The sequence below is a fragment of the Chiloscyllium plagiosum genome, chromosome 5 (assembly GCF_004010195.1).
Source record: "Chiloscyllium plagiosum isolate BGI_BamShark_2017 chromosome 5, ASM401019v2, whole genome shotgun sequence".
Lineage (NCBI taxonomy): Eukaryota > Metazoa > Chordata > Chondrichthyes > Orectolobiformes > Hemiscylliidae > Chiloscyllium > Chiloscyllium plagiosum.
In genome coordinates this window covers 690,990-703,948 of record NC_057714.1, presented here as the reverse complement: position 1 = coordinate 703,948, position 12,959 = coordinate 690,990, and the positions used below count along the sequence as shown (strand labels likewise).

Genomic DNA, 12,959 nt, shown 5'->3' with positions numbered 1-12,959 from the left:
TCTTTCTTACATTCCACCATATAAACTATCCAATCTACAAAGATAACGCGTGTATTGTGTGATTTTTAACTTTGTCTACCCCAGTCCAACACTGGCTCCTCCACATCTTCTAATCCTCAACACCCTCGATCGAATTCCTTCTCATTAAAACTGCTATCCCAAAGTCACATATATCTGAATCTCAATTCCCCACTGTCAGCCTTTTGTTCTCCATTTGTCATATGCATCACAGCTCCATCTTTAAAGTACTTGTCCACAGCTATGGTATGGCTCCCATTTTCATTCCATCAAATGCAAACTAATTAAAGTGTCCATTGTCAAATCTAGCATGCCACCTTATTGCTCCAATAGTCTTACTGCTTTCTACCGAAATACTTGTCATTCCTCTTCCTTAGTTTTAGACTGTCTTTTGACATGGGTCAGCTATTACTAATGTTGATGTGGAGGTGCTGGTATTGGACTGGGGTGGACAAGGTCAAAAGTTTAAAAATGTGGTGCTGGAAAAACACAGCAGGCCAGGCAGCATCCGAGGAGCAGGAGAATCGATGTTTGCATTTGCAGTCCTCACTTTCTCCAAGGTCAAAAGTTACACAACACTAGGTTATAGTCCAACAGGTTTACTTGAAATCACCTGAAAAAAAGGAAGCACTTCAAATGCTTGTGATTTCAAATAAACCTGCTAGACTATAACCTGGTGTCATGTTATTAATGTTGACATGCTTCACTCTTAAGACTGTCAAAATTATCTTTCTTTTCTCTTAAAAGCCATAGATTCTGATTTTGTGTAAGGCCCTTATTTCTCTGACCTGTCATGCTTGTCATCCTACTCAACATTAATGTTGTGGTCATACAACCTGTGATTGCGATATCTTGGCCTGCTATTGTGAGTTATTCTTATTCATTCATTGTAAGTGTGTATTGCTGCTAATGCTATCAATTGTTATCCACTGCCTTTGGTAAAATGGTGGTGAAGTATCTTCATCTCCTGCAGACCAGTTGTTATAGTTACACCAATAGTGCTGTTCTGCCTCACTGGGCTGGTACACTGCAAATCAAGCCTGCTTTGCTGTGAGTCATCACAAAAATTAAAGATTTTATAAAGGTACTCAAAATTCCCCAATTTGCATGCCCTTCATACCCAAGTTAACAGAAATCATGGACAAGGTTTCTGTACTTAATAAAAATTCATATTTATTACAATTAAATTGATTCTAACTTTAGGTAAACAATTATGAATTGTCAATATATGCGAGGTGCTGCATTTTGGAAAAGCAAATCTTAGCAGAACTTATACACTTAATGGTAAGGTCCTCGGGAGTGTGGTTGAACAAAGAGACCTTGGAGTGCAGGTTCATAGTTCCTTGAAAGTAGAATCGCAGGTAGATAGGATAGTGAAGAAGGCGTTTGGCATGCTTTCCTTTATTGCTCAGAGTATTGAGGATAAGAGTTGGGGGTTGCGGCTGTACAGGACGTTGGTTGGGCCACTTTTGGATTATTGTGTGTAATTCTGGTCTCCTTCTATTAGAAGGATGTTGTGAAACTTGAAAGGGTTCAGAAAAGGTTTAGAAGGATGTTGCCAAGGTTGGCAGATTTCAGTGTTAGGGAGAGACTGGATAGACTGGGGCTGTTTTCCCTGGAGTGTCGGAGGCTGAGGGGTGACCTTATAGAGGTTTATAAAATCATAAGGGGCACGGATAGGATAAATAGACAAAGTCTTTTCCCTGGGGTGGGGGAGTCCAGAACTAGAGGGCATAGGTTTATAGTGAGTGGGGACAGATGAAAGGGTCCTAAGGGGCAACTTTTTCATTCAGAGCGTGGTACGTGTATGGAAAGAACTGCCAGAGGAAGTGGTGGAGGCTGGTACAATTACAGCATTTAAAAGGCATTTGGATAGGTATATAAACAGGAAGGGTTTTGAGAGATATGTGCCAAATGCTGATAAATGGGACTAGATTAGGTTAGGATATCTGGTCGGTATGGATGGGTTGGACCAAAGCATCTGCTTCCATGCTGTACATCTCTATGACTCTAATATATAACTCTACAAGTTAAAATACCACTCCCTGATGAAGCACCCCCTATATGTGCATACAAACAGATGCAAGCAAATACAAAATAAACGTGGATGTTTTGGGCAGAAGGATAGACTGAGCAGACAGTTCAGTGGTCTCTATCCATGGAGCTGACTGAGATGAGCCTACAGATTTGTCTGGACTTGCTGCTCCTTGATCTTCCTTCTCCAGATAGGTTTAGAATTGGGATTTACAGATGGCACAGACTGGTCTACACCTATAAAGTTTCTGATTTATTGGTCAAGCCAAAGCTTACACAAACTGATAAGGCAAAATAAACTGACTTGAGTTTACTGCAGAAAAAAGACTACACTTTCTGTCCCAGCCAGCCAATTGCTTTTGACCAAACAATCACACCCACAGGCTGGGAGCCAATCACATAAGTTGGCAGGCCGAAGGTCTTTCTGATTGACAACAGTGACCATTCCACAGACCAATCAGCTACTTGATGCCACCCAATCTCCCTTTGTACACACCCCGGGGCACCAACCCATCAGCAATAAACCTCCTCACACTGCATGAACAAGCAGCAATGTACACATTACTTACAATGTGTGTTTGTCACCTGCTTTTAAAATGTGCAGGAATCACTTTCACAGTCCTTGGATTTTAACACAGTTCTTTCCCTATTTCAAACAAAGCTACAGAAAAATAAAAAAATACAATCTTTAAAGTCCTATTAAGAAGGTTGTTTTAGGTTTTGGAATTGGTTACAGCAAAGGGACAGTAGAATATAGAACATTACAGCGCAGTACAGGCCCTTTGGCCCTCGATATTGCGCTGACCTGCGCTGACCAATCTGAAGCCCATCTATCCTACACTATTCCATTATGATTCATATGTTTATCCAATGACCATTTTAAATGCCCTTAAAGTTGGCGAGTCTACTACTGTTGCAGGCAATGTGTTCCACGCCCCTAATACTCTCTGTGTATAAAGAACCTAACTCTGACATCTGTACTATACCTATTACTCCTCAGTTTAAACTATGTCCCTTCGTGCTAGCCGTCACCATTCGAGAAAAAAAAGGCTCTTACTGTCCACCCTCTCTAATCCTCTGATCATCTTGTATTAAGTCACCTCTTAACTTGTTTGTCTCTAACAAAACAGTCTCAGGTCCCTCAGCCTTTCCTCATAAGACCTCCCCTCCATACCAGGCAACATCCTGATAAATCTCCTCTGCACCCTTTCGAGTGCTTCCACACCTTTCCTATAATATGGCAACCAGAACTATACGCAATAATCCAAGTGCGGCCGCATCAAAGCTGCAACGCGACCTCATGGCTGCAAAACTCAATCCGTCTACCAATAAAAGCTAACACACCGTAATTCTTAACAACCCTATCAATCTGGGTGGCAACTTTCAGGGATCTATGCACATGGTCACCGAGATCTCTCTGCTCACCTGCACTACCAAGAATCTTACCATTAGCCCAGTACTCTTGTTACTCCTTCTAAAATGAATCACCTCACACTTTTCTGCATTAAAATCCATTTTTCACCTCTCAGCCCAGCTCTGCAGCTTATCTATATCCCTCTATAATCTGCAATGTCCTTCCGCACTGTCCACAACTCCACCGACTTTAGTGTCATCCGTAAATTTACTCATCCATCCTTCTACGCCATCATCCAGGTCATTTATAAAAATGCCAAACAGCAGTGGCCCCAAAACAGATCCTTGTGATACGCCACTAGTAACTGAACACCAGCATGAACATTTCCTATCAACCACCACCCTCTTCTTATAGCTAGCCAATTTCTGACCCAAACCGCTAATTCACCCTCAATCCCATATCTCCGTATTTTCTGCAATGGCCTACTGAGGGGAACCTTATCAAACACTTTACTGAAATCCATATACACCACATCAACTGCTTTACTTTCATCCACCTTTTGGTCATCTTCTCAAAGAACTCAATAAATTTTGTGACCTACCCTTCACAAAACCGTGTTGACTATCCCTGGTCAAATTATTCATTTCTAGATGATTATGAATCCTATCTCTTATAACCCTTACCAAAACTTTACCCACAACCCAAAGTAAGGCTCGCTGGTGTATAATTACCAGGGTTGTCTTGATTCCCCTTCTTGAACAAGGGGACAACATTTGCTATCCTCCAGTCTTCTGGCACTATTCCTGTAGACAATGACGACATAAAGATCAAAGCGAAAGGCTCTGCAATCTCCTCTCTGGCTTCCCAGAGAATCCGAGGGTAAATCCCATCTGACCCAGGGAACTTATCTATTTTCACACTTTCCAGAATTGCTACCACCTCCTCCTTAGGAACCTCAATCCCAACTAGTCTAATAGCCTGTATGTCAGTATTCTCCTCAACAACATTGTCATTTTCTAGTGTGAATATTGACGAAAAATATTTATTTAGTGCCTCATCTATCTGATCGGACTCCAAGCACAACTTCCCACTACTATCCTTGATTGGCTCTAATCTTTCTCCCGTCATCCTTTTATTCCTGATATACTTATAAAAAGCTTTAGGTTTACTTGATCCTATCTGCCAAAGACTTCTCATGTCCCTTCCTGGCTCTTCTTATCTCTCTAGGTACTTCCTGGCTAACCTGCAACTCTCAAGCACCCTAACTGAGCCTTCATGTCTCATCTTTACATAAGCCTCCTCCTTCTTCTTGACAAGAGATTCAACATCTTTAGTAAACCATGGCCCCCTTACTTGATCACTTCCTCCCTGCCTGACAGGTACATACTTACCAAGGACACACAGTAGCTGTTCCATGAACAAGCTCCACGTTTCACTTGTGTCCATCCCCTGCAGTTTTCTTCCCCATTCTACGCATCCTAAATCTTATCTAATCACATCATAATTGCCTTTCCCCCAGCTATAACTATTGTCCTGTGGTGTATACCTATCCCTTTACATCGCTAAAGTAAACATAACCGATTGTGGTCACTATCACAAAAGTGCTCACCTACCTCCAAATCCACTCCAGTAGTGGAGTTACTGGTGTAGTGGTAGTTCACTTGACTAGTCATCTAGAACCCAGGTTAATTGTTTCATAACAGATGGTGAAATTTGAATTCAATTAAAAACATGTCTGAAATCTCAGAAAAAAAACTTGCCTAATTACAGTCATGTAAACTCTGCTGATTTTTGTAAACATTCACCTGCTTCAATAATGTCCTTTCAGGAAAGGACATCTGCCATCCTTGCCTTGGTCTGACCTACATATGATTCCACAACCATAGTACTGTCATTGACTCTTAGCTGCCTTCTGGGAAGTTAAGGATAGACTATGATTGCTACCTAGTTAGTGATACCCACATTCCATGAACGACTTTTTAAAAATTAAAGATCCAAGTCACCTTCGCGTGTGACTTGAAGAGGAATGTGCGGGCAGTAGTGCTGAGTTAGTCTTTGCACAGTTCCCAGTTCCGCACTTCTTGTTCCCACATTATTTATATGGCAGCTCCAGTTAAGCTGCTGATCCACAATAATCCTCCCTAGATGTTGATTGTGAGGGATGAATGTTGTACAGGTCTTTCTGCACATGCACATGGACATCTTCAGTATTTGAGGAATTGCAAGTGAGAATGAATACTTTGCAAGCATCAGTGATCATCTCTCACCTTTTGATGGACTGTTTAAGCAGATGAAGATTGTTGGGCCTTGGACAATGCTCTTAAAAAGCTCCTGTGTTAGTGTCCTGGAGCTGAGATGTTTGACCTCCAACAACAACTATCTTCCTTTGTGTTATATACCACTCCAATCACTAGAGAGTTTTCCACTCAGTTACCATTATTTTCAATTTTGCTGTGGCCCCGATGCCAAATTTGGTCAAATGCTATCTTAATACCAACTGCAGTTATTCTGGCCTACCCATGTTGGACCAAAGCTGTAATGAGGTCCAGAGTCAAGTGGCCCTTGTGATGTAAGAATCTTATTTGGTCAAAAGGTGCTGGCACAGCTATCAATCGCTCACAACAACTTCGATACCATTCACTTCATGTGGAATATCTTTATTAAACTACTAAGCAGTAGTATTTACTCACAATGATATTGGTTTATTTAGTCATCATGTGGGCCCAGGTCAGTCATCAGCAGATCTCCTGGTGAGTTGATCCTAATCTTTTCTTGCATCTTTACCTTGTTACGACATTTGATGATATAAGACAATACTTGGTTTTGAATTATATCACTCTAAACCATCAGGAGATTAGATTAGATTACTTACAGTGTGGAAACAGGCCCTTCGGCCCAACAAGTCCACACCAACCCTCTGAAGAGCAACCCACCATACCCATTCCCCAAATTTACCCCTTCACCTAACGCTACTGGCAATTTAGCATGGCCAATTCACCTAACCTGCACATTTTTGGACTGTGGGAGGAAACCGGAGCACCCGGAGGAAACCCAAGCAGACATGGGGAGAATGTGCAAACTCCACACAGACAGTTACCTGAGGCAAGAATTGAACCCAGGTCTATGGCGCTGTGAGACAGCAGTGCTAACCACTGTGCCACTGTGGTCTCTTTTCAAGGTTATGCTTAAGGAAACACGAGTGACCAGCTCCCTTTTCTTCTTGGTCACAAAACAATAGGGTACAGTTATCTCTCAACTCCATAGTTTGCAAACTTCAGACTTGTGCAAGGATTTGTGACTTGACCATTACTTTCCATTTTGCCTTCCTATTCTCATACCCACAATGCAGCTCTTCAGCCAGAATACCATTTCCTCTTCAATGTTCCATTCCACCAGCATGAGAAAAGCCCAATGAATAGGATACCGCCACAACCTGTTTATATTCATTGATATGAAAGTAAAAGAACAGTTACAGCAATCAAAGTGATAGTACAAGATAAATAGTGCATTTTGCTTACAGACCTTTTTTGTGTATGTGAGAGAAAGAGGAGAAAGAGAACACTGAATTAAAGCAGTACCCAAAATGATCATTGCTCAATCGATTAGACCTGCATAAATGCAGCTTACAAGCACTTTTGGTGACCTCTACCATTTTGCAAATGATAGAGAGTTCACTGAATGGACAGTATTGATTCGATTTTCTGGGCAGTCTTCCATATTGTCTGGTGTTGTATCTGTGTTTCTGCAGTAAGCACACATCATCAGGGCTACAAACCAGAATGTTGTTAGAACCCCCAGCCTTTGCTGTATCTACTATTTTTTTCAACCATTTCTCATCACTGATGTGAGAATTGAATTAGCTCGGGACTGGCATCTGTGATACAGGGGACCTCAGGGGGAGTCCAAGATCACCTAAAGCAACACCTTCTGACAGTTGCAATTGCTTCAGCCTTGTCTTCTGCACTGACATGCTAGGTTTGCCGATCATAGGGATGTTTGTAGAATGTCACCCTCCGACTAGTTGTTTAGTTATCTGCAAACATTGGTGGATGTGGCAGGACTGTTGAGCTTTGACTTCCTCCATTAGAACACAGAACAGTACAGCACAGTACAGGCCTTTCAGTCCTCGACGTTGTGCTAGCATGTTATCCTACTCTTAAGATCAAACTAACCCACGTACCCTTCATTTTACTATCATCCGTGTGCCCATCCAAGAGTCGCTTAAAAGTCCCTAATGTATCTGATGATACATTAGTTGTTGAATTACTGTTGCAGGCTGTTTGTGCTATTTAATATACATTTAATTCCATGTTATAGCTTCATAAAGTTGGTGCTTTATTTTCAGGTATGCCTGGTTCTTCTCGGGGTACAATGTCCTGCCCTTCTCAAAGGTCCAAGGTTATATTCCTGGCTCTGTTGTAACAGTGAAGTGAGCGATATGCTAAGCCATGAGGTTTCACACTGTGATGATGGTATCCAAAAACACTGCTGCGGCTGGTAGTCCCCTGGCCCTCATGGATGTGCAATTTTAAGCAGTTAAATCAGTTCTGAATCTGTCTCACATAACCTGTTGGTAATCCCAAGAAATTCTCAATAGAGAATAAATCATCTTCGCTGAATTATAATGATAAGCATGTCGCACGCTGTCTCACTGCCGTCTTCACTTACAGAAAAACAATCACGACAATAGTCGCTTTTTTTGCTGTCGAAGTGGGGCTGTCACTGAATGCTTTGGAGCATGCAGCCAGACAAGCACTGATGGTTGCAATTCATTTTCAAAGACTATTCCTTTTATATTCTTAAAAATCCAATTAAATCAGTTTGAAGTTTTCTTTTCCCAAAGGAATCAAATCCAACTTCCTTGACCATGTTTTCCTAATCTGAGTGTTTTCAACACTCATTAAATTATTATGGAGTCAAGATATCAAATTCTCATAAATGCTGTATTTCTTTTCATTCAATGCTATTTTGTTTTCCCTAGAGTTAGAAACTGCAGGAATAATAGGCTAATTCTGTTTTGTAGGTGGTGTGGTGAAAACCAGCAACAGAATGACTACTGATTCATAATGCCAAGCAGTATGTCAGGTATGAATCAATATTCTGTGTATTAAATAAAGTCCTTGATCTAACTCATTTTTTTTCTCAATGTCTGGCTATGGAATTCCTTTGTTGATTAAATGTCCTTTCCTTATTCAATCTGATTGAGCTCATCCATTGGGAGGGTATTAGTAGAGTGGGAATTGTGATATACATATTAAAAATGATAAATCAAAAACGTCCAACTGTGGAATCTCTATTCCAAGGTGAAATAAGGCTGTTAATTATTACATACCTTGTCAGCAGTTAGCATGGATTTGGAATAGGTAACAGACTGACCTCTTATCTTGAGCTACTGGTATTGGTATGGACTGCAATAAGTCTTAAAGCATGTTGCGTCTGGACTTCAAGAAGTACTTGGCAGAGTTCTGTGTGAAAGATTATTTATTTATTAATTATAAAGTTATGCTATCATGGACTTAAGTGCATAATTTGCATTGTGTGTTCACTGACATTACTATTTTAAACACCTAATTAGCTGATTACACTGACTCCATTACACAGAATGAATGAAGTTGAGGTGGGTATCTTTATAACAAAAGTTAGGACATTGTCACTTAACTGTCTTAGATATATTGGCCCATCTGTGCTGTAATACAACACTCCTCATTAATGTTGTGGTTCTGTTCGCCGAGCTGGAAGTTTTTGTTGCAAACGTTTGCAACAGGGGACGAAACGTTTGCAACAAAAACTTCCAGCTCGGCGAACAGAACCACAACAACGAGCACCCGAGCTACAAATCTTCGCACAAACTTTGAACTCCTCATTAATCTTTCACCCAAACCAAGTTGAGTTGCCTAATTGCATATCACACTTACAATTGTGACATAGCTCATATTATCGTAAATTTAACGACAGTGTGGCAAAATTAGAAAATATGGAGTAGTTTGGGCATTTTCTTGGATAAACAGGTTTTCATCAAGGAGTGAGATCAAGAATTTGATATGTGCCGCAAGCCACCTGCTTGAAACAGAGAAATCATTGGAAAAAACAGCCAATTAAATGTTTCAAGGAGATAGAACTAAAGTGTATTGCCTCAATTATTGGAAAACCTGGCTATGGAAAGACTAATTGGCTTCTATTCTAACATCTAGCAACCATTTCTAAACTTTGAATTGTGTTTGAGAGTAATGGGAGTCAATAAAGAAGACAAAACAGAAGCCTAAGCCTTTCTCCTGAAATTCTTTTCCTGGTAGAATTTCTTGGGAACCTGAAGGATTTCCAAATACCAGTATTTCAGAACAACTTGTGAAACCTGGAAGACTAAACTGTAACCATGCCTTAACAACTCAAAACTAGATTGATTGCAATCAGAACTGGACATCCAATGTGAATCTGTGGCTGTCAGTGAAATGGCTTAATCAACAGGAAATCCAATGGTGATGAGAAATCATCACCTTCTATCAATTGTTTTTTTGCAAATCCTTAAACAGTAGAGGTTTTGTCCCTTTTGCTTTATAAAATAAAAACTTCATCTCCTCAGAGACCTTTTTTTGACATACAATCCCTACAGGCCATTCAGCCCAACAAGTCCACACCGACCCTCCGAAGAGCATCCCATCCACACCCATCCCCCTAGCCTTTCCCTGTAACCCTGTATTCTCCATGAAGAATGCATCAAACCTATACATCCATGAACACTATGGGCTATTTAGCATGACCAATCCACTTAATCCTCACATCTTTGGACTGTGGGAGGAAACCTGAGCACCCAGAGGAAACCCACACAGACACTGGGAAAACACGCAAACTCCACACAGACAGTTGTCCTAGGATGGAATTGAAACCAAGTACCTGGCTTATGTTGTGTATCTCTGTCTCTGGTATGAAGAAGATTTGGTTTTATTTCCAACTCACATAAACCTCATACTTTAAGAATACATTATGTTTATAGTAAATAAATTATATTGAGTTTATTACAGAAGCTTGATGAACCTTCCTTTTAATTCTGGATATTACTACAAAACAATTGGCCATTTTATTAATTGAGTCAACACTTTCATACTAATGACATGACTAATGAAGTAGTGGGCAGCATTCCTTCTAATTTTCTTCCCCGAATGCCTTGTATGGTATATCAGAGCAGTTTAGAGGGTAATGTTGGTCATAGGGTTTGATTAGCAGTACATTTCTGCTCTCAGAATATTCAGCCACAACTAAGTGAGGAAGTCAGATCTGCATAACTATTCTGCCTTCCATGTTACCATATATTACCAACTTCATAACGTTTTTCACTGGAGTTTAGTATAACACTAATGCAAGTTTTTTTTTAACAATTGAGGAAGTCCAATAATAATCAACAAGGAGCAACCTCATGTTAACATCTACTAAATGAATGCTGACAGTGAAATAATAGTGCATTATTTTAATGAATTTTGACTTTCAGCATTGTTTAAACAGCTCATTTTGTTTGGACATTTTTTATGTACAGTCAGTTCTGATGTCACACGATAATTCTGTTCTCATGTGACCTCACGTTATAAGAAAATCGCGCAATGGCCGCGCCATTTAAACTAATGGGGCTGTAATCACGTTATAGCCAATATAGGTAAGGAATGTTCATGTTCTACAACTAACAGTCTAAAATCTTCAATCGCATTAGAACCAATTTGCATTGAAGAAACACGCATTTTGATAGAACCGACTGTATATGTTGAATGTACTGTCTGATTTATGATTTTTTTCAGTTGGCTGAACTCTGGAATAAACTTCACGCGCAACAGGGATTGCTAACTGATTAAAAAGAATGAAAGGTTTTTTTTCAAGGAGCAACAAAGTTTCTTTAGTATTTTAAGAGTCAACCTTTCGTGATGGTAAGCTGTTCTATGGTCACCCACATTTGGTATAATCTACTGAACCCAGTATGATGGCCGACTGCTGAAATAGGAAAAGAATTTCTCTAAATGTAGACATATGACATAAACACTAGCAAAAGAATGGACTTTAGTTTCTCTTTAAATGTTAAAAATACACATGATAAGCTGATTTCATCTCCCTGTCATCAAAGCTACTTTAAGTGCAAAATTTAAATACCATCTTGAACAACTGGATAGTAAATCAATAAGAATTAGATGGATTAATCATGGGGATGAACATGTTTATGACATGTATTGATCGAGTTGTTAGGAATGTCATGTTTAATCATTCTTTTCTTTTTAACTTCAGTCATTTGTGTTCACGTACTCATTAAAAGATTGTAAGCTTAATTGCTGCAGTGAGTATAGTTCACTAGGACTTACTAGAATAGATTATAAAGGATCTTAACATCAGAAAACTTAAACGCTTAGCTCTTATGGTGCTAAGAACATCATGCTAAATCCTCATGCGTACTTAATGCACTCTGGTTTTGAAATCCATTCCATGTTCGTTGCTACGAGCAGCAGCATCAAATATATTTTTCCATCGTCCTATTCACAACTTCATTAGAATCATTAGAATTCAATAGAATAATATTTTCAATTTTATTATTTTGACAAATACTACAATGCAAACATCTACTGAAAGAGTGACGTTTTATAGCATTGTTCTGAATGGAACCTAGCTTCATGATAATGAAACTGCACTTCTGGTCAAAGCAGGAAATTAGTGGACTAATCAAATCATAACTACAGTCTCAGCATTAGTTCTATATGGGAAAATGTTAAAATGAAACCCAAAACTTAAGGTGAACACTAAATGACTAGGATTATTTTCTCAGTTGCTTGGATACAAATAATTACTGTGGATAGTGCAGTAAATTTGCAATGTCTGTAAAAGTGCTTTTTAAATAAATTTCCCATATTAGAAAGCAGCATTAAATAATTCTAAATCTTCTGTGTACGTGGTTGCATTTTGCTTGATGGTTGGATTAAAATGTCATTTAGCTGATCCCAGAGCTACACTGAAGTAAAACATTTTTTAGAAATTTTCCTCTACATCTTTCTGCACTAGAGAACAAAATTGTCCCAAAAAATTATTGTAATCAATCTGCTTGAACATGTAATGACACATCTTTGATGCAGGTCTGTGTTGAATGGAGGTAGGGACACTAACAATCCAACAGAAGATCCCAAATAGTTGCTTGTGGACATCTTGTGTAACAGCTGCCTTGCCAGTTGCAACCACTAATAGAACGAATAAAGGAGATACAGCTGATACAGAGAAATAATTAAGAATTATACTACAACAAAGATGAGAACATTTAGAGCAGCTATTCCCTGTTCAGTTCAATAAATGAGTAATGCCACACAGTAGCTATCCTTACAGAATCTTTATTTTTTGAAAACATGCACTTATGAAGAAAAGCGGTGAGGTAGCACAAGCTGTACAGCAAAACAAATCAAAAATTGTCTACATAGAGTAGAGATGCATAATTCTCCAGATGCCAGGGTATAGACCACTTTTGGAATATTGTCTACAATTTTGGTCTCCCACCTATGGGAAGGATGTTGTGAAATTAGAAAGGGTTCAGAAAAGA

At 39.4% G+C, this 12,959-nt stretch overlaps 1 protein-coding gene across 7 annotated transcripts in view; it reads left to right on the top strand.

The window, feature by feature from the left end:
* The window catches only part of LOC122549654 (thyroid hormone receptor beta), a 182,779-nt gene that overhangs the window by 120,286 nt on the left and 49,534 nt on the right, over nucleotides 1–12,959 (top strand). For 6 of the 7 annotated variants that reach the window (XM_043689449.1, XM_043689448.1, XM_043689450.1 and 3 more), the window contains one exon: nucleotides 8,430–8,491. In XM_043689449.1, the coding sequence (XP_043545384.1) occupies nucleotides 8,473–8,491 (19 nt within the window). In that variant the 5' untranslated portion in view covers nucleotides 8,430–8,472. Of the gene's footprint in view, nucleotides 1–4,563; nucleotides 4,570–8,429; nucleotides 8,492–12,959 lie in introns of all 7 variants that reach the window. The other variant, XM_043689454.1, reaches the window with a different exon arrangement.